Raw genomic sequence first — 20,808 nt, 5'->3', positions numbered from 1 at the left:
TGCCATTCAGCTGCAGCTGACTTATAGTGACCCCATAGGGTTGTCAAGAGGTGCTCTGAGTGGTTTGCCATTTGCCACTGAGAGGTCTGAGAGACTTGTCTAAGATCACCCAGCAGGCTTCATGTGGAGGAGGGGAGTATCGAACTAGGTTCTCCAGATTAGCATCTGCCGCTCTTATCCACTATACCACGTTGGCTCCTGATTATGTGCAGGCAGTGCTCTACATAAATATGGCTGTGGATGTTCCAGCCACTCAGGTGAGCAGAGTGAAGTCACGGTAATAGAAAGGTCAGGTTTGCTAGTCCTGACCTGGAGAAACAATCCACTGAAAGAGGAATATGTTAATAAGGTTTATTGTTGGTTGCTCAAATCAAGAATCCTAGAATCCTAGAGTTGAGACTGCAAGAGCCATCAAGTTCCTGCAATGCAGGAACACACAATCAAAGCACTCCTGACAGATGACCATCCAGCCTCTGTTGAAAAATCTCCAAAGAAGGAGACTCCACCACACTCCGAGGTGGTGCATTCCACTGTCGAACAGCCCTGACAGCCAGGAAGTTCTTCCTAATGTCTAGGTGGAATCTCTTTTCCTTCACATTGAACCCATTACTTCTGGTCCTAGTCTTTGCAGCAGCAGAAAACAAGCTTGCTCCCTCTTCAGCCTGACATCCCTTCAAATATTTAAACATGGCTACCATTTCACCCCTTAGCCCTCTCTTCTCCAGACGAACCATACCAAGGACGTAGGTAAGGGGGGTTCTCAGGTTCAACCCCCACCATTACATGTCCGAAGCTCCCCCCCCACATTTGTAGGTTTTTTGTATTTTTTAGTGTTTTTTTCAATTTTTGGCCTGCAGGGGGCGCTGGTTTTAGGCTACCAGTACCAAAATTTCAGGAATTTGTTGGGAGACTCTCCTGATGATATCACCTAGGTGAGGTTTGGTTCAGGGAGTCCGAAGTTATGGACTCCCAAAGGGGGAGCCTTCATCCCCCATTGTTTCCAACGGGAGCTAATAGGAGATGAGGGCTACACATTTGAGGGTCCATAACTTTGGCCCCCATGAACCAAACTTCACCAAACCTGGGTGGTGTAAGCAGGAGGGTCTCCTAAAGATACCCTGAAATTTTGGTGCTGCTCTGCAGGCAGTTGGATAAGAGCCAAAGTCAGTTGGAGCTGACCTTGGCCAGCACCTGGTGGTAAGCTGCAGGAAATGAAACCCAGACCAATCTTCCCAATCCCCCATAAGCCCACAGTGCTGCCCCAGCACCGCTAAGGCATCCTGACGCTCCCTAAGCCTCTCCTCATAGGACATGGAATCCAGACCTTTCACCGTTTTGGTCACCCTCCTCTGGACCTGTTCTAACTTGTCAATATCCTTCTTGAATTGTGGTGCCCAGACCGAACACAGTATTCCAGGTGAGGTTTGATCAGTGCAGAACTTCCTGCCCATCTCAAAGAGGGGCTCTATATCTATGTGCCAACCCAGGTTTGCCCCCACAGTGACTGGCTGATGGCACAAGACAGTTTAGAGTTGAACTGGGAGCTAATGACTTTGCTAAAAGCCCATTCTGATCCCCAGTACAAGCAGTTATTTTAATGGATGCCTCCAATGTCCATGCAAGCGTCCCTTCTGTAGAGGGAAGACTCATAAAATAGATCTTCTGCCACTCACCTTGCTTCCAGGAATATCTGGGATATCGCAGGTTTCCACCTTCATCACCTGCACACTCCGAAGAAGCATAGAGCAGTCCCTGTCAGTTGGCTGATAAGCCTGGAAATCAGCTGTTCCCGTGGAGCCCGGAGGCTGGGGCGTATGATTCATGCACAGCTGCGGTCAAAGAAACAAAGGGATCCATCTCACAGTTCGCAGTTCCTGCTGTCATTTGTCACATACCCAAACTGTCCGCAAGCAGTAACAACTGTGACAAATAAGCTTCTGTTTTTCCAGTAAAGATGCTCAAGCAGCTGCTGGTTCAGCTCACATTCTGCTTGCCAGTGGCAGTTGGGCTGCCAGATAGTCAACAGGCTGTATGCAGGAACTTGCAGCCATCAGAACCCAACAGCCAACTCACGAAGGATCAGCTGGGAGGCAGCTTCCGTACTCCACCTGGGGAAATTTTGCTGTGTTCGCAGCAAACTCTACTGGAGAGACTGAGGAGCAAACTCCCTGCTGATTGCAGGGATCACCTGGATGTATTGCCCTTTGTGGGTGATATTGGGAGGAGGGCCCCAGACTGCTCAAGGCTTTCAAAGTTAATACCAACACCTTCAACTTGATCTGGAATTCAACTGATAACCAATGCAGGTGGCAGAGCACAGGGGTCATGTGTGTTCGTAACGAGGTCCCCATAAGGCCCCTCACTGCTGCATTTTTAACAAGTTGCAGTTTCCAGAGCAACTTCAAGGAAAGTCCAGCATTAAGGGAATTACAGTGATCCAGTCTGGAGAGGAATGTTGCAATGATCACTGTGGCTAGGTTTAGATGAGACAAGTAGGGAACTAGCAGCTTCGTCTAGTGAAGATGGTAGAAGGCCAATTTGGCCATCTGTGTGACTTGGGGATCTATAGACAAAAGAAGCGTCAAAAATCACACGCAGGCTGCGGACCCCACCCCCAGACACAAAACCTCTCTGTCTTTGATGGATTTAATTCCAGCCATCTCTGATGCAACCACTTCACAACAGCCTCCAAACATGTGGCTTGGGGTTCTGGAGGGAAGTCCAGCTGGTCCTCCATCAGCAGATACAGCTGGGTGCCATTAGCATACAGGTAAGAATTCAGCCCACAACTCCACACCAGCTGGGCAAGGAGTCACATACAGATGTCAAATGATATTGGGGAAAGGAGCACCCCTGTGACCCCTCACAATCCACAGGGCACCAGGTGGACACCGCTCTCCAAATACTACCCTTTATCCCCAATCCTGAAGGAACAAAGTCAGCCCCTGAACCCAGGAAACAGCGAGTACTCCCCCCACCCCCGCCCAGTTCTCAGTTTGGGGTGGTAAAAGAAGCGGCCTGCTTTTCTCTCCACTAACCCTACCCCTTGTTCAAGGCAGCTGGGGCTGACAGAATGGGCTGCAGGGAGTGGGAGGGGTCTCCTCTCCTCTGCAGCCCGAGATGACAGCTGAGGAATGGGGGTCGGAAGAGAAGCAAGCAGCTTTGCCCCCCCCCCCCCTTAACTTCTTGGGCTGCAGGGAACAAGAGCATCCCTTCTGTTCTTGTTTATGCAATTCGAACTGCTGATTTGGAGCAGAAGGGGAAGAAGTCAGTTGCTACTTTCCCCTCTGGGTTCTGACCTTCCTGGAGATTTGGGGGAGGGACCTGGAGAGGTTGGGTTTGGGGAGGGAAGAACAGGCATAATGCCATGCAGTCCACCCTCCAAAGCAGCCATTTTCTCCAGAGGAACTAATCTCTGTGGTTCAGTTAAAAATCTGGTAGATCTCCAGGCCTCCCCTGGAGACTGGCAACCTTAGTTCGTACCCTTGAGGAAAAAGAGCTGCAGTATTGGGCTGCCAGGCCTGCTGCATTCTGCAGAGATCAGATGGCTCATCTGCAGTTTGTCCCAGGAGGGAAGCTTGCCTGCCTTGGCCCTTTCCCCCGTCCTCTCCCTGCTGTCCATTGTTTTAGGCCATTTCCGCACAGCACAATTATACTGGGTTTGAACCAGGGTCTTCCATACCACATCTAATTTATCCCTGTTTCTTCTTCTACACAGCTCACCACTTCTTCCCAGGAGAAGAGTTAGGACTGGGAGGAAATGCTGCAGTTTTCTCTGCACAAGTACGGGACTTCCGTATTTACTTCGGAAGCATGTCTGACTGAGCATGCCCAGTGTCCCGCATTCTGATTGGCTGTTGTTTTTGAGTGGCAGCTTGAATGAACATCAGGCAGGGAAATCAGGCGGCTGGGTGGGAAAAATAAACCGGTCCTGCTCCCGATTGGTTTTTGCACGGTAGCAGGCACAAGCAGGGTCATACCGGAATTTTTTAAAAGAACCTCCAAACTGGCGGGTTTTGAAAATCCCAGGCTAAGGTAAATATCGTGAGGCAACAGTGGGGCAGGCTCGAGTTAGCACTGGGCACCATGCGGAATTCTAGGCTGCACAGGAATATCTTTCTTGCTCACCCCAGGATATTTTGGCTGTGTGGAAATGGCCTTAGATGTTTGCTTCCAGCCAGGCTGGGAGAAAAAAAAATGCTTTGAGCAAAGGAGCATGGCAAGGACAAGAGCTGGACTCCCCTCAGCTGCACCCTTCATTTCCCATTAAAAGAAGACATTTCTCTGTGACTGTGAATAAAGCCACGCAGATCCCTTCCTAACACATCTAATTTTTGACTTGCAGTTGAGAAGTGAGCCTCTGGGATTTCTCTCAGGCTGCAGAAGACTGGGGAAATACTGGTGTTGAGCATGCAACACATAGAAAGGAAGGGCTTCTCATGAACGTCGTTGTATTTCCTGTCTGAAACAGTGCAGCACAATTTCTGTTGCTGAAGATGCTTCATGTGAACAAGGAGCCGTTTTCTTCCCAAGCTGCCCTTGACCAATTTATTTTTGCAGCAGCTGCCTGGCCTTGTGGAGGCCTTTGCAGCGCAAGTGGGTCACCCAAGGCCTCAAATGAGATTTCAGTCTTAAAGTATTTCGGATGTAAAGTTCTACAACTGCAGAGTCCCTCATCTCTTTGCTTTTTTATGACTCCATAAAATGATTCTTATGCAGTTGAGGTGTTTGGGGGTGGGGGTGGAAAAATCATATAATAAAATTTTAAAACTCTGAGCCTGCCTCTGCCAGATACAGTATTATTCCCTAAAGAGAGAGCAGATTGAAAATTTAAATAAATAGACGGGAACAGCCACAGCATGAATTAAGTGTGGCTGTTGCTTATGCAAGATTCAGGTAGCTTGATGAGAGACAGTTTGATACCCATATATTTGATTGCTTCGGAGTGAAAGATTTCAAACAGCAGCCTTCCTTCCTTCTGCCTGGAGGGAGCTGAGACAGCGGGCGTTTCCCCACTTGCCATGACCCCCCTATGCCGCGCGCCCGGGCTTCCCCACGACCCCGCACAGAATCATCAAAAGGCGCCGTTTGGAAGAGCGCCAGAAATGACGCGCGCTGAGGGGGCGCAACAGCGGCAGCGTTGGGCCGGCTGCGTTGTCGCCACCCCTGTAGCGGGGAGTGCCGGGGGACCCCCTGCTACTTGCCTGCAGTAGCGCGCAGCTACTGGTAAGTGGGAAAACGCCCAGCATGCCACCCGAGTCCTTGATTGCTCAGCAGGCACTCAGGACCACTCCTGTAGGATGTCCACATTTCTTCTCCCAGTGACTGCTGGTATCCAAGGTCAGATAAAAGAGAACACATATCTTGATGGCAAAAAAGGGCAGACTGTGTACAAACAACAGTACAACTATCTACTGCCTCTGTAGTTGGTGCTTGAAAGCTGGATGTTCTTGAGTTAGTTAGAAGAGCTGACCATCTATAATTTGTAGATACAAAATAATGTGGTTTTTGTTCGTGTGTGTTTCCTGAATGACTTTATTATTTTAAATGTTATTTTCAGTGGTTGGGATAGGTTGGGAAAGCGGCACAAAAATGTTTTAAATAAATAAAAGAAACCCTTCTCCGCCTGAAAGAAGACGGACCCCACCCCAAGAAGCTCAACCATCTTAATTTTAATCAGGCTGGGTGGGGAAAGACAGTCTGGACGAGTCAAGAATGGCAGACCCAAGAAGTGTGCAGCAATTGTTTGTTGTTCCCCCAAATGCTTTCCTGCATCCAGGTAATGGTTTTCCCTGTCCAGAGCAATCAGTTCCCTTCTGCCAGGATGCCCGGCCAGTTGTAGTGAGCAACTTTTGAGGAGGAAATTAATTCAGAGGGACTCAAATCCATCACCACAACTGTACAACACACTCCCCTGCCTTGCTCTTGCCTTTATGCATGGATGGATGGATGGATGGCTGGATGGATGGATGGATGGATGGATGGATGGATGGATGGATGGATGGATTGGCTAAGAGGCCTGAAACTCCATTCTTTCTCATGGAGAGCCTAGGAAATTCCTTGAAGACAGATATCCCGATGGGTGCATCCCCCTCATAACAGTCCACCAATAGCTGATTGCCCAGATGTTTTCTTGCTGACCCAGTCTTCATCTGTGCCCACCTGTTCAAAAGAGGCTGAGGCTTTGCTCGCCTGTCCAAAGTGTCAGATGCGAAGCCTACTTGATGTTGTCTTGGCTGTTCTTTGGACTGGCCAAACATTTCCTATTTTCCTCAGAGATCTTAGCAAAGCCCTGAGCCTATATAGGGAGGGGTGGTATACAAATGTAATAAATCAAATCAAAGATTGTTCCCTAGTTGGATAGAAGTATTGACTGGGATGCTTGTCAAGTATAGCTTAGCTAAACATTGGGTTTCATTTTTTTTGGTGAAACTATGCTTTCCTGGACCATTTAATTTAGATTTCAAATTTTTCTTGACCCTCTGGGTGTACTCTCTGCTGACAACAGTCTTCACTTGCCCATGCTTGATGTTGTCCAGCTGCAAAATGCCCAGGTATTTATAAGCTGCCTCTTGGTTGCACTTGATGAGTTGGCCATCAGGCATTTCAGTCCCATCACTTTCGGTGACCTTGCCCCTCTTTAGTGCCACAGTGGCACACTTTTCCAGGCCAAACTCATCGAAATTTCTGTGCTGAATATGCGGACTGTGTTCACTCATGACTGGATTTCTTTGTCTGATTCCCCGTACAGCTTCAAATCATCCATGTACAGCAAGTGTGAGATTTTTTTTCTGAGTCTCTGGCCGTTTGATATCCCAACTTTGTTTTCTTTAGAACTACTGTTAGTGGGATCATGGCAATGATAAACAGTAAGGGTGATAGTGAATCACCTTGGAAAATTCCTCATTTAATATTGACTGTTCCGAAGTTTTCATTTCCAACCGTCAGTTCAGTTTTCCACGGTCTCATCGCTTTTTCAGTGAATACTCAAATGTTTTTGCTGATGCCAATTGTTTCCAAGCATTTCATGATCCAACTATGGGGCGGTGAGTCAAATGCCTTCTTGTAATCGATTCAGACCATATGCAAGTATTATTCTTCGATTCTTGCAGTTCTCCATTATCAGGAGTTGATCTTTTGTACCCCTGCTCCTTCTTTTGTTCCCTTTTTGCTCCACCGGCAGGATGCTATTTGCTTCCAAGTACGTAGTCCATGATGTTATCTGCTATTATGCCGGTGAGCAGTTTGAGCATCGTCGGTAAACATGTTATTGGCATGTAGTTTCCAGGTGTTGTTCCTTTGGCTGGATCTTTCTGAATCAAGTACGTCTTCCCAGTTGTTAACCATTGATCGATTTCACCATTTTGCATGGCTTCATTGAGCTGCTTGGCCATTGTCGGATGCAAATTGGTTAGGTATTTGAGCCAGAAGCCATGCAATTGATCCTGTCCTGGTGCCGTCCAGTTTTTCACTTTTTTGCTTCGATTTGTTATCATATCAGTTGTTATTTCCAGCTCTTGCATTTGTTTTTGGCCAACATCTTTCTCAAAATCTTTTATCCATTGCGCCTTCCTGTTGTAATCCTTCTCGTTTTCCCACAAATCTTTCCAAAACTGAAGTGTCTTTCCTCATTTGATTATCCATACTGGATGATCTTTTCCTTTAGTTCTTTTTGTCTTTCTGTCAGTCTATCAGTTTTTTCCATGGCAACTTTCACTGGTGGTAGTACTATTATTTCCTCCCCTACACTGGTGTTTTCATCTAGCAGTTCTACTATTATCTCTCCTTTTTTTCTGGAGTATGTATTGTTCTTTCTTCTGGTGTTACAATTGATGTCTTTTCACAGTTTTTCTGGACTTCTTCCAGTTCTATCTCTGTAAACACTTTATTCTGTATGATGAATCGCCTTTGATCTGCCAGTCTTTGCTCAGAGATATTCGAATCAGGATAGTGTTGTTTCCATAGTTCGTACATCCGCTTCAAGTATCCTCTTTTTTCTGGCTCGGAATTGTAGTAATAAGCCATGATGGTACGATTTTCTAGCGCACTATACTTCTTTCTTTTGGATGGTTGGTCCGCTTGTAGCCCACTTGTCGACGCATGCCCAGGGACCCCAGCATGTGATGCGGCCTTTGTTAACCCGCGCAACGACCGATTCGATATGACACTCTTAGTCTGGTTTCTCAGTTGAGACCTGTCTGGCATGGGAGCCCCTTCTGGTAATATACCTCCAGCATAGCTCTCAACATCATCGAAGCACACAAGCCCCTTCCCCACAACAGGGGGGTGCCCATGATGATGATGATGATGATGATGATGATGATGATGAGGAGGAGGAGGAGGAGGAGGAGGAGGAGGAGGAGGAGGAGGATTAAATTAACTTTATTTCCCACTCTTCCCAACCAATGCCGGGCTCAGGGTGGCGTACATACATGTTTAAAAACATTCTATAAAATCATTATAAAACCAACTCAATAACAATTAACTTCCAACAAGATTCAGATGGCAAACGCATAACCTACACCTATGAAAAAAAGTCCAGCTCACCCCAAGCCAGACCCCCATTGTCCAAACGTGAGAGAAAATAACAGAGGGGGTGACACCAGGTGGCAGGAGCGCATCGGTGGTTACAGGTCAGGAGGTCAGCAGATGGAATTTGGAATAAATGCATTGCCTGAACCAAAAACCCCATGGAACATCTCTGTCTTGCAGACCCTGCGGAACGGTTTGAAGTCCTGCAAGGCCTAGTTAGTGTAGGCATGCCTGGCCTTTTTCTTTACGCATAAGCATAAGAATTTTATTGACATTGTGCACGCACAACGAAATTTACAGCAGCATTCCTCGATGCACACAATTTCAGACTCATACATCCTCCTCACTTTCCCCTTCCTCCACCTATCCCTACACTACTAGAACACATTTTTTTAGAGGAAGACAGTGGCTTTTCTGCAGCAAAGAGAAAAGCAGCTAGAAGCCTCCCTCAAGGAAAGCTTCTGCTATATTTCTCCCCACTGCCTCATGCCAGCCAGCTCCTAGTTGTGGATCAGAGGAAAGAAAGGAGGCACCAGAGTCGGTGGTCACTCCTATCTCAATTGCAGACTTGCAGTAATAAATACCCATCCATCACGGCAAAAGATAGTGGCAGGGAGTAGCAAGAAGATGAATTGCTGGGTGAAAAAGTCAGGGAGCCTCATGGTGGCTTGCCACACAAACAAAAAATTTTTAAAGAAAGGAAATCAGGAAAAGAAGAAAAAGGGGCCCGTCACTCTCTTTGTGTGCCCTCAGCCACCAGTCTGTAATTTAGGCTTCATACGTTTCATGGGGGTGGAGCTGTGGGGAGACGTGGTGGCTGATCCATGCTCCCTGGTGTGCGTAACCACTTGTGACTGTACCTGCATCACAGGTAGAGAATGCATGTACGTTCAGTTTGTAAAAAAACAAACATACAAAATGGCTTTGTGGTCTCAGCTGGAAAATCTTTGACATGACCTTTCAGGAGAGTTATATATATAAAGAAAAAGCTTCTCCGCTTCAGCATCCATTGTTACCTACCCACCCCCAAAATATGTTCTATTACAATTATTCAGGGAAACAGTGGACTTATGAGCACAGGTTTTTTTAAAACTCCAAGAGCTTAGGTCTTGAGTGTCCCCTCCAAATATGCATGTGTGTGTGTGCAAAGTGCCACCAAGTCCACAGCTGATGTGTGGTAGCCCTTGGGGGGGGTTTTGAAAAGTTAAGAGACAGTCAGTGGTGGTGGTGCCATATCCTGCCTCTGTGCCCTGGACTTCTTCTGTGGGCTCCTACCCAAGTTCAGATCAGGGCCAACCTTCTCTTAAATTATCCAGGCAGAGAGCATCTGTATGGGTGCTCCAGAGCAACTAGGGGACAGTCCATGGACCAAGGCAAGGGGGCAGACCAGAAGAACAGGCATTGCTGGGGAAACAGTTCCTCGCTTTATATGTTTTGAAACATGATCTCTCTTTTAAAAGCTCCAGCTTGTCTGAAGAAAGCCTCACGCAGTGGCGTAGGAGGTTAAGAGCTCGTGTATCTAATCTGGAGGAACCGGGTTTGATTCCCAGCTCTGCTGCCTGAGCTGTGGAGGCTTATCTGGGGAATTCAGATTAGCCTGTGCACTCCCACACAAGCCAGCTGGGTGACCTTGGGCTAGTCACAGCTTCTCAGAGCTCTCTCAGCCCCACCCACCTCACAGGGTGTTTGTTGTGAGGGGGGAAGGGCAAGGAGATTGTAAGCCCCTTTGAGTCTCCTGCAGGAGAGAAAGGGGGGAATATAAATCCAAACTTTTCTTCAATACTGAAAGAACGAAGCCAGCCAGTCAGAAATGTGCCTACCTGGCTTCATGGGAAGAAGTCTGTACAGCTGGCCCAAACAGATGGGTCTGCTTCCTCAGCAGACTTGGTGCTAAAGTCTGGATGCAACCCGGCCTCCCTCGCTGTTTCCTCAGCAAAGCCTGTTCTTCTGCACAAACTTGCTTTTTAAAAAGAAAAAGAAGGAGACAGTCCCCCTGAAGAATGGCAGTAAAGGCAGGACAGCCAATTAGCGGAAGAAGGACTTGATTTGCCAATGCCTGTACCCGTCACCTGCATCCCAAAGATGCTGGGAAATGCTTCCTGTCGCTCCCGACCTTTCTGAGCCTGTTTGTGTCTTTGGAATGCTGACAAGGGGACAAGGGCACACGCTCAAAATGGCAGCTGCTGGAGGCCGAGCGTGCAACCTCAGCATGTCAGGGATCAAAGTTATATACGATTCTAATAGTCACATTTCAGGCTTTTCTGAGCAGAATGCCTTCTAATCTGCACAGCAAATCAGAAACCCTGCAGGGGGAAAGCCCCACCTGGCCTCGCCCACTTTCTAACAGCATGGATGGATGCCAATGGTGCCCTGAGCACCACACTGGGGACCCCCTGCCCCAGAGTCCTCCTCCTGTGTCTGGGCATGTCTCCCACTGCAGAGGCCAGAGAGCCTGGGTCAAATAACTCGTTTTACTCCTACTAGGGGTGATAGCAGTGGCGTGGTGCCCACAGGGCAGGGGGGCCCGGGCACCCCTGGTGCAGGGTCATAGCCAGGGCGTGGTGTGGTGGGGGTGTTCCGGGGTGGGCGCTGCTGCAGCAGGGGCACAGGGCGCATGCATGCCTCGGGCGCAGTTTCCCCTCGCTTTGCCCCTGGGTTATGGGCCCAGCTTTCAGGTCGGTCTGAGGAAGGGGATAGAGGAGTGCCAGTCTGAGGGAGGTGTGTGGCACCTGTTCCATAAGCAAAGAGGTTGACACAGCATGTGTCAAGCAGAACTTTTCAGGAGGCATTTTAATAAAGAAAACAGCGTTGTGATTTTAATGTCTATGGAAAATTGAAGCGGTTTATTACATTGTTTTTTGTGTTATGTGGGTTTTCTTGCATTTTTAATTTTTTTTATAATTGCCTTCAGTCTTAGCAAGACAGGGAGACTATACATTTTTATTTATTTACTTGCTTTCCTAATTTATTTACTTGCTTTTTTAATTTTCTCGCCAAGGCTCAAGACAGATTACAAAATTAAAGAACAACAATGCAGTGAAAACAAGGTAATATATGCAATAAGCAACACAGCAAAACTGCCTAGAAAATTTCTATGGACTTTAAAACTATTTCCTTTATAAAACTGCCCTCCTGACCAAAAAAAATCCATTTTACATGTTCTGCAAAATGATAAAAGTGTGGGAGTCTTCCTGGCCTCCTTAGACAAGCAAGCAAGCCTTTATTGGCATAGACTACAGTACAACAATAATAAAAAAATGGATTAAAAAGTATATACAATGCAGGAAATAAATGATAGGTCGAAGGAAATCTACTGGCGTTTAGTAATTTCCAGGAGAAAGTCTGCCACTATCATACAAAGAGAAGGATCAGGATTGCCCAACAAGTAGTGTAATCTAATTAAATCGGGGTCCTTAGACAAGCTGTTCCCCCAGATGTAAAGCTCTGGTATGGGCAGCTGTTGATCTGACCCGTGGCAGGGGGGCTTGGCTAAACTCAGCAGCAGCAGCAGCAGCAGCAGCAGCAGCAGCAGCAGCAGCAGCAGCGTATAGGTTGCTTCCACTTGCGAGAGATCTTTTATCCTCAGTGCAACAGAAATAAAATCCCATTTGAAAGGCACCACACACAACCCAAATGTTATTCAACCACTTTATTGCAACTTCATACAGAAATGGAGACCTTCAGGCAACAAAAAGCACTCCTTCATTGCAACTTATCATCACAGACTCCTCAACCAAGAGGATAAATTCTCCACTGGTTCCTCCACCTAGAGGACTAACACCACCACCACCACCCCCCAATTCTAACACATCTTACTACTACGGCAATTCTTTACAGAACAAGATTACAATAATCTCACCAGCTTCCAAGCACAACATAATGATGGAATGAGCCACTTCTCACCTAATTGGAGAAAATAGGAGTTCTACACTAGCATTCTTTAGGCTCACTCTGAAAAGGAGATAGAGGATAACTTTATTTTTCTACCATCAAGTATTTCAAGTATTTTTCATGGTTTTCCAACTCCTGATGTAATTCGACTTACGGAGCTATTTGAACATGGGATTTGGTATTGAACACTGCACCATCAGGGGAAACAGGAATTCCCACTCAGTGCCCCTGTTATCTTTGGTCATGCTGTTCTATCGGAACAGGCAGTCCTGTAGATATATTGGTCCTAGGCAAGAAAACACCTTGAATTGAGCCAAGAAACTAAGAGGTAACCAGTAAAGAGACTGCAGAATAGGTGTAATATGCTTGCTCTACCTACTCCCAAAAGTAATTGAGCTGTGGTGTTCTGTACCATTTGGAGTAGCTGAGTTGTTTTCAAGGGCAAACCCATATAGATGTCCTACAGTAGCCCAGACCCAAGGTTGTTAGGGTATGGAACCACATGACCAAATCAGTTGTGTAAAGGAAGGGGGACATCTTATGGCAAAAGATAGATAGAAGAAAGCATTTTTCACAACTACATTATCATGAACCTCCAGCAATTTAGGTGCTGAGTCAAGTATAACCCCCAGACTCTTAGGCTCATTCCACACATGTAGAAAAATGCACTTTCAAACTGCTTTCAGTGCTCTTTGAAGCTGTGCAGAATAGCAAAATCCACTTGCAAACAGTTGTGAAAGTGGTTTGAAAACACATTATTTTGCATGTGCGGAAGGGGCCTTAGCTGAGTCAACAAGGGTCAGCTGAACCCCATCCAGTGTGGGAAGCTCAGCACCCTTCCCAACCAACAGTTCATCCATTTTGTCAGGATAAATGAAGCAAATAAAGAAATGATGGACAGGAAAGTGGCCGAAAAGGAGCAGCCATGCTTGCACGAATGATGGAGCCATGGTGCTCACATCCAGTCTGTATGGAAGTTATCCCCATGACTTCCAGGGGATTTGGAGCACCAGTGGCGTAGGAGGTTGAGCTCGTGCAGTGCCGTAGGAGGTTAAGAGCTCGTGTATCTAATCTGGAGGAACCGGGTTTGATTCCCAGCTCTGCTCCCTGAGCTGTGGAGGCTTATCTGGGGAATTCAGATTAGCCTGTGCACTCCCACACACGCCAGCTGGGTGACCTTGGGCTAGTCACAGCTTTTCGGAGCTCTCTCAGCCCCACCCCACTGTCCTGCTTTATAGAGTTTGGGTGCCTCTTTCCATAGGGTTGGAGTGTGTTCAGATAACTGGAGAGCTGTCCTCATAGCAGTAGTTTGTCAAAAACATGCTTTTGAGTCAAGGAAGAAGGAGTTTTAGTGAAAGGAAGGGTCCCAGTGTATGGTGTGTGTTTAAAGAGCTGTTATGCTGAGAAATATAGCTAAGTGCAGTTGTCTAATCAACAAAGCCTTGTCCTTTTATTGCCACTTCTCTGAGGTAATATTTGTGAACAGCGTCAGTTTTGTCTCCAAAGGCATAGCTTCAAAAGACTGCCAACCAAACCCGGTTTTGAAATTGGATTCTATTACTTGCTCTCCCTAAGATAACTTCACCAGACAAAAATTAAATTTTCTGCCTGGAACCAGGTGAATGCGCTGTCACTTGGAAAGGGGTCAGTGTTCTATTCTCAGTGAAGAAAATGAATTTCCACATGTAAGCCACTGGGCAGTCACCTCATCAATTCAGAAAGCAAGGAGTGGAGATGAAATTAGGATTTTAAAAATAACCTGTAGAGAAGGCATTATGCTAGGTAATATAGTTGTGCTGTGAATAATTTCCCTGAAGCACTTGTTAAATTGTTAGCGACTTGGATTTCCTAATTACACAGCCAGTGAAGTTTTTTCTCCTTGTGTAAAACCATCAATTAACTGTTAATAAGCTTGCAGTCCAATCTAGCTGGTGGAGAGTGTGTCAAAAATGGGATTAGACAGAGACAAGTTACTGCAGGTTATCCTGGATAAACCTGCTTGGATCTCTGTCAGTGGAAAGTGCCACCAAGTCACAGCCAACTTGTGGCAGCTGCTCAGGGGTTTTCAAGGCAAGCGACGTCCCCAGGTGGTTTGCCTCTGCCTGCCCCCGTGAAGCCGCCATGGAATTTGGCACTTAGTTATTATTTCTTTCATTTTTTTTTACTTATATCCTGCTTTCCTCCCTGATTGGGGACTCAAAGCAGTCTCCTATCCAAGTAATAGCCAGGGCTGATCTTGCTTAACTTCTGAGATTGGATCAGTTTGGGCCATCCTGGGCCATCCAGGCCTCTCTACTCCCCATCTATTGTGAATGCCAGAAAGGACAGTTCTGAATTATGTTCCCGGGGAAAGAAGCAGGTTTTCCTTTGCTTCCACAAAGAGACCTCTCTCCCTCTCCCTCTCTCTCTCTCCCTCTCTCTCCCTTTCTCTCCCTCCCCCTCTCTCCCACTCCCTCTCTCTCTCCCTCCCCCTCTCTCTCCCCCTCCCTCTCTCTCCCTCCCTCTCTCCCTCTCTCTCCCTCTTTCTCCCTCCCCCTCCCCCCTCTCCCTCTCCTTCTCCCCCTCCCTCCCTCCCTCCCTCCCTCTGTCAGTCTGTCTGTCTGTCTGTCTCTCTCGATAGATAGATAGATAGATAGATAGATAGATAGATAGATAGATAGATAGATAGATAGATAGATAGATAGATAGATAGATAGATAGATAGATAGATAGATAGATAGATAGATAGATAGATAGATAGATAGATAGATAGATAAAAATTCCCGCCACACATGCGTAGCTGTGCAGGCATACAGAAATGAACCCCTGCATCCATGCCAGTCATCCCACAATACAATTAGCTGCACCTGCATAGCTGCACATGTGCAACACACAAAAGAACAAAAAAAGAAAAGAAAAAGGGCCCTCTCTGCAACAGCCAGGCAATAATGAACATGTTGCTGCAGATTGGTCATACTTGCTGCCATGAGGAGAAAGTGTGTTTGGGGAGCTGGAGGAGCTGAACAGAATGGTGGGCGGGTGGATACTCCCTGACATAGTGGATGGCGCAGAACTTAAAGAAAACGGATGGAAGGGAGAAAAGTAAGGCGTCTCCTGCCTGGCCATTCACACCGGAGTGGCTCCTTCCTGACTAGATTGGCCTTCGCCCTGATCCAGTGCAGCTGTTCTTCTGCTGCTAGGGTTGCCAACTCTAGCTTGAGATTTGGGGGAAGAGCCTGAGGAAATCAGGGTTTGAGGAGGGGAAGGAGCTGAGCAGAGATGTTATGCCAGAGACTCCACCTCTGCTCTCCACAAGCTGCCATTTCCTCCAGGGGAATCGACCTCTTTAATCCGAAGATCACTTGTAATTGTGAGGGAACTCCAGGCCGCATCCGGAGGCTGGCAACTGTAGATAGGCCAGATCATCCACGCAGGGTCCTGGCAGCCAAACTGTTTGCAGCAGTAAGGGGCGTGCGAGACCCTGATGCACAAGGAAACGGGCAACTGCAGTCAGTCACTAGGCCATGTTGGGCATGTGACCCTGGCCAGCGATCTTCAAGCAGGATCAAGGAGATCTTTGGGGGCGGGGGTGTCTGGAGGCACGCCCTCATTCCGCCTCTCCCTCTCATGGAGTGAAGCCACAACCAGCAGCAATGTTGGTGAACTCTCAGGAAAAACAAACAACCCTTCAGCACAATCTGATAATAGAGACTGTGAATTTGGGTGGGATTCAGGCATCTTCCCTGGACATGTGATTGCAGCTAATGACTGTCCCAACAAACAATGCTGCTATTTCTTGCCATTGGGAGTTACTATAGCAGAACACAAATTACCATTTTGTGTAATAGTAACAATAGAAAAGTTACTCCCTGAATTGTCTTGAAAGTGTCCTCCTCTTCCACGTTCCTCTTCTTGCAATATTGCTTCACTCTTCGTGTCCCTTCTTCAGCACACGTTCTCTGCCCCCATCCTCTCTTGGCCTCTTATTTGCTTACATGTTTACATTTTTGCTGCCTTTTCACCCAGTCAGAATCCACACAAGTCACACTTAAGCAATTAAAAACACAGCTGAAATGATAAAATATTTCAATTCAAAACAGAAACATTGCTAGAAGCAGGGCAAGAGTCTGTCCCTGGAGGTCTGTTAGGCAAAACAAAGAAGCCCTCACTTGCCAGCAGAAGACACTGAAGAGGGACTTCAATAGACACCAATAGAATCTCCCTGGGGAGGAAGTCCCAATGTTCCGACGCCATGACCAAGAAGGCCCTGTCACAAGTTGCCACCCATCTACCTTCAAATGGTAGGGGCAACTAAAGCACAGTCTCCTCTTCCAAGGGCCTTTCCCCACTTACCTTCTGCTGTGCACTACTCGGGCCAAGTAGCGTGGGGTCCCGGGGCACTCCCCACTACAGAGGCAGTGACAACACAGCTGCCCCGATGCTGCCGCTGTCGCGCCCCCTCAGCGCGCGTCATTCCTGACGCTGGAGAAAACGGCGCCTTTTGACGACCCCGCGCAGAGTGTGGGGTCGTGGGGAAGCCAGGGCGCGCGCCATGAAATGACGCATGCAGTGAGTAACACACAGCGACGGTGGAAGAGGGAAAAGTGGGGAAAGACCCCAACCCTTCTACACGCTCCCTTTTCCCCTCCCCTCCCAGCTCCTGGGTCCCCCCTCCCCTGCCTTTCACTCTCTTCTGTGCCACATCACCACCCTCTCACTCCTCATCCCCCCTTACCTTATTCAAACACGACACCTCTCAGTCCTTTTCCCACCCTTTTCTCTCCACCTCATTGGTTGCCTGCTGGGTCATCTCACTATACAGGCCTCGTCTCCCTGTGTTTTTGCTCATCTTCAGCCTGCAGGCCCAAATCGTGCCACTTCTCCTGTAACAACAATGCACAATCCTAGACCTTCCTTTCTGCCCTGTAGGACAGCACTACTTGTGTTGGCTAGTGGAGGGGGTTCAGTTCTAAGCCAGCCCCGAGAAGGAAGGGCCTGCTGGCATGTGAAGGAACAGGGGTGTGAAACAGTGTGGGACCAGCGCAGAGAGAAGTGTGTGTCACGTTATATCGGTGTCTCTCATAATATATGTCCATGAGGGGACATTCTTCTTCCCACTTACCGCAAAGGTAAGGTGACCAGATGGTCACCTTCGTGAACCGGGACAGGCAGGCGGCCAGCTGCGCGCAACCGCAGGAGCGCACGGCCTTCTGGGGCGCTCCTGTTTCCCGCCCTGGCGGGAAACGGCAGCGCCCCAGAAGGCCGTGCGCTCCTGCGGCTGCGCGGGAGGCTGCCGCACTGCCTTGCGCCCCAGAAGGCAGTGCAGCAGCCTTCCAAAACCCGGGACATTTGAAAAAAAAACCGCGGGATGTGGGACAAGTTGTTTCAAGGCAGGACTGTCCCTCCAAAAGCGGGACGTCTGGTCAGCCTATGCAAAGGCCAAGTTGGCCTGGCCAACCCGACCTTATACAGGAACAAATCACATGAGCCCTACGATTATAAAAACTCCTTGGTCCCTCTCTTTCCGTTCTGCCTGTCTGTTGAGAGGAGGGGAATTTCTCTCTGTATTTGCGTTGACTTGTTCCCAAAGTAGAGCTACTGCATATCGCTGAACTCATGTAAAGAGTGAATGAAAATTCATGTTACAACCTTTTATAGGACTCATGATAAGCAGGTCTTTGGAGGGCAATTTATGCAGTTTTATGTTAGGTGAAGTCATGTTTAAGATGCATCGTTAAAATTATTTATGAGAATATTAATTCATAAAGGCAGAAGCATCTTAATAGCACAAAGCATATGATTGTAATTTAAACCTCTTGACTTGCTTGCTCTAGACGACGGCAAATTTTCAGAGGCCACCACCGTTTTGCTTACCTGGATAGAGCGTGGGGAGGTGAATCGCCGCACTGCCAACCAGTTCTACTCGATGGTGCAGTTAGCCAATAGCCACGTCCGCCGGCTCATGAATGAAAAAGCAACTCATGAGCAAGAAATGGAGCAAGCCAAGGAGAATTTTAAAACTGCCTTGATGGGAATCCTCACTCAATGTAAGTTACCCCTCTGAGTTGTTACCGTTGTAGTTCTGTTAGTTAATGGTGGTGATGTTTTGGTAATCCTGAGGGTAAGTAGTTACAATAGAGTCATTTTCCACTCCATCCTTTATGGCACTTTGGAAGCTCAAGGACCTTTCCTTATCTTTTCCTTCTCAAGGTGAGCAAAGTTATGGTAGCTTTTCTTCCCTTTATTGCCATTAGACTGCAGCTATGTGAAACATCAGGAAACTGCCTAAATCATGATGTTCACTTTGCCTGGGATGAAGAAGCCCCACCCCCGCCCCCGCTTCCTTCATAATGTAATCAGCAAGACATGACATGTGGGTGTGAACAGTCCTGTCGTCTTTGGAGTTCGATTGGAGGCAGCATGTGTTTGTCAAGCGGGAGGAACTGCAGTTGGGTGAATATTGGCTTGAGCAAAGTAATTATGCCCTATGTCAGGGGTGGGCAATTATTTTTTCCATGGGGCCACATAAGAAACAGAAAATATTGTGGAGGGCTGGGCCAAAAGGCAGGGGGGCGAGGTGCTTTTGAAAGCCCCGCAGAAGCCGGCAGCCAAGGCAACCGGCTTCTGCGGGGCTTTCAAAGACGCCTCGCTCCCCAGCACGACAGGGCGGGCCAGTCAGGGTCATCCAGTGGGCCGGATGTGGCACGCGGGCCGTATAATGCCCAGGTCTGCCCTATGTGCACATTCATGTTCATTCCCAGAGGTGGATGCCAAAACCAAAGAAAGGTCTGCTTACAGACCTTTTAGCAGGGAGATCATTCCACTGATTTCCTGCAAATGCTCACTTGGCAGAAGAGCTGCCCGCAGTGTTAAGTGCTGGCAATTTTCCCTTGTACAAAATATAATCAGTTCTGTTACCTTGCTGTGCCTTCTTCATGAAATAATAATCCGGATAATTGCCTGGTGCAAATTTTCTTTTTAAAAAAAAAAAATGAAAAGATTTTTCTTTCCATTGCTCATGATAAAAATGCGCATCGTACATCTCTATAAGCGAGCCAAACAAAGAATAAAGCCCAACTTATTTAGGTGGTGCGGGAAAGAATTTGAAACCAGTAAATTAAGAACAGCAATCGTTAGTGTGGTGCTTTATTCATGCTGAAATGTACATTTCAAAACCTAACATGCAAAAATTTTAATGTTCCATAAATAATTATAACGTAGTTACTATTTTATGAAGGCTGAATGTACACAACTATTACATAAATGATGAACTAGAGGAATAATCATTCCTTCTTTGCCAGCATAAGGGCCAAATTCACATATACAAAGCAAAGCAATTCTCAGCCCCTATCTGACTGTTAATATGATTGGGTGAAAAGCACAGCAGATGGGTGAGCAACGAATAGTCTGGAATGTATGCTCAGCATGCTGAATCGATGGATGCCTGAGAAGGAAGGTTGACACAATCCCGTTTCATGCTCCCTGAGTGTAAGGTTTTGGTGTAGAGGACATTCATTCCCAAAATAGCTCTTTCCTGTATGTGCTGAAAATGCATGTTTGGAAAATTACTGTTGAGGGGTGTCAGTAAGATCTTTACTGCCTTCTTGGGAATGGGAGTGTCAAGTGAGGCAAAAGAGTCTCAGTGACCGATTACGCAGAGAACGCTTACCTTGGGACTCTTCTCTGCACAGTGAACTTGCTGAGAGCTCTCCTTGTGTTACTCTATTTACACACAAGAAGGCAGCCCAGTGCCTGCCCTGCAGCTGCTTGCTGTAGTCTCAGTTGGCCTCTTCTTTTGCTGCTTCTCTTAACTCCGCCCATCAACAGCCTTACAAGCACAGATCTTGCTGATATTCTGTTCCCCTCCTTTTCCCTACACACACACACTCTCTCTCTCTCCACTACTGCAAGAGAGAGAAGCTTGTTTTAAAATACAAGCTTGTCTGAAAGAAAGTTTTTAAAAAGTCCTCCCAATCATTGGGGAGGGCCAGAAGTGAACGAGGGAGGTGGGGTGGAGCTAGAAAGAGACCCTACTTGTGCTGTTTCTTTGCAAAAACCAACTCTGTGTTATTACTAAATTGATGTATCAATACAAGCATTTAGAGAAGTGGGAAGGAGTCAGCAACAGGGAGGAGAGCAAGGGGGAAGCATGCAAAGCAGCGCAAGGAAGTGTGTGTGGGGGGGGGACTAGGTGTGCCAGCTGTGAGCAGAGGGAAGAGGTCCAGGACAAAGCTGTGCTCCATGGCAAATCTGGCCGCTCCGACTGCAAAGCAACATTAAATTCATGCTGGAAGTGGTCTTGCTTGCTGCAGGGAGAACAGAAAGTGAAAGCAGAACTTGAGAAAATATGTCCGAACAAGAAATCTTGCAGCTGCACACATTTGCCCTTATCGCACAGCAGATGCC

At 47.3% G+C, this 20,808-nt stretch overlaps 1 protein-coding gene across 4 annotated transcripts in view; it reads left to right on the top strand.

Annotated features, from left to right (window-relative positions):
- ENOX1 (ecto-NOX disulfide-thiol exchanger 1) overlaps positions 1-20,808 on the top strand; it is a 334,756-nt gene that overhangs the window by 167,643 nt on the left and 146,305 nt on the right. For all 4 annotated transcript variants that reach the window (XM_048493487.1, XM_048493488.1, XM_048493489.1 and 1 more), the window contains one exon: positions 18,237-18,449. In XM_048493487.1, the coding sequence (XP_048349444.1) occupies positions 18,237-18,449 (213 nt within the window). The remainder of the gene's footprint in view (positions 1-18,236; positions 18,450-20,808) is intronic.

The sequence above is a fragment of the Sphaerodactylus townsendi genome, linkage group LG04 (assembly GCF_021028975.2).
Source record: "Sphaerodactylus townsendi isolate TG3544 linkage group LG04, MPM_Stown_v2.3, whole genome shotgun sequence".
NCBI classification, from domain to species: domain Eukaryota; kingdom Metazoa; phylum Chordata; class Lepidosauria; order Squamata; family Sphaerodactylidae; genus Sphaerodactylus; species Sphaerodactylus townsendi.
Note: the sequence above shows the minus strand (reverse complement) of the source record. Positions and strands in the feature narration are given on the sequence as shown.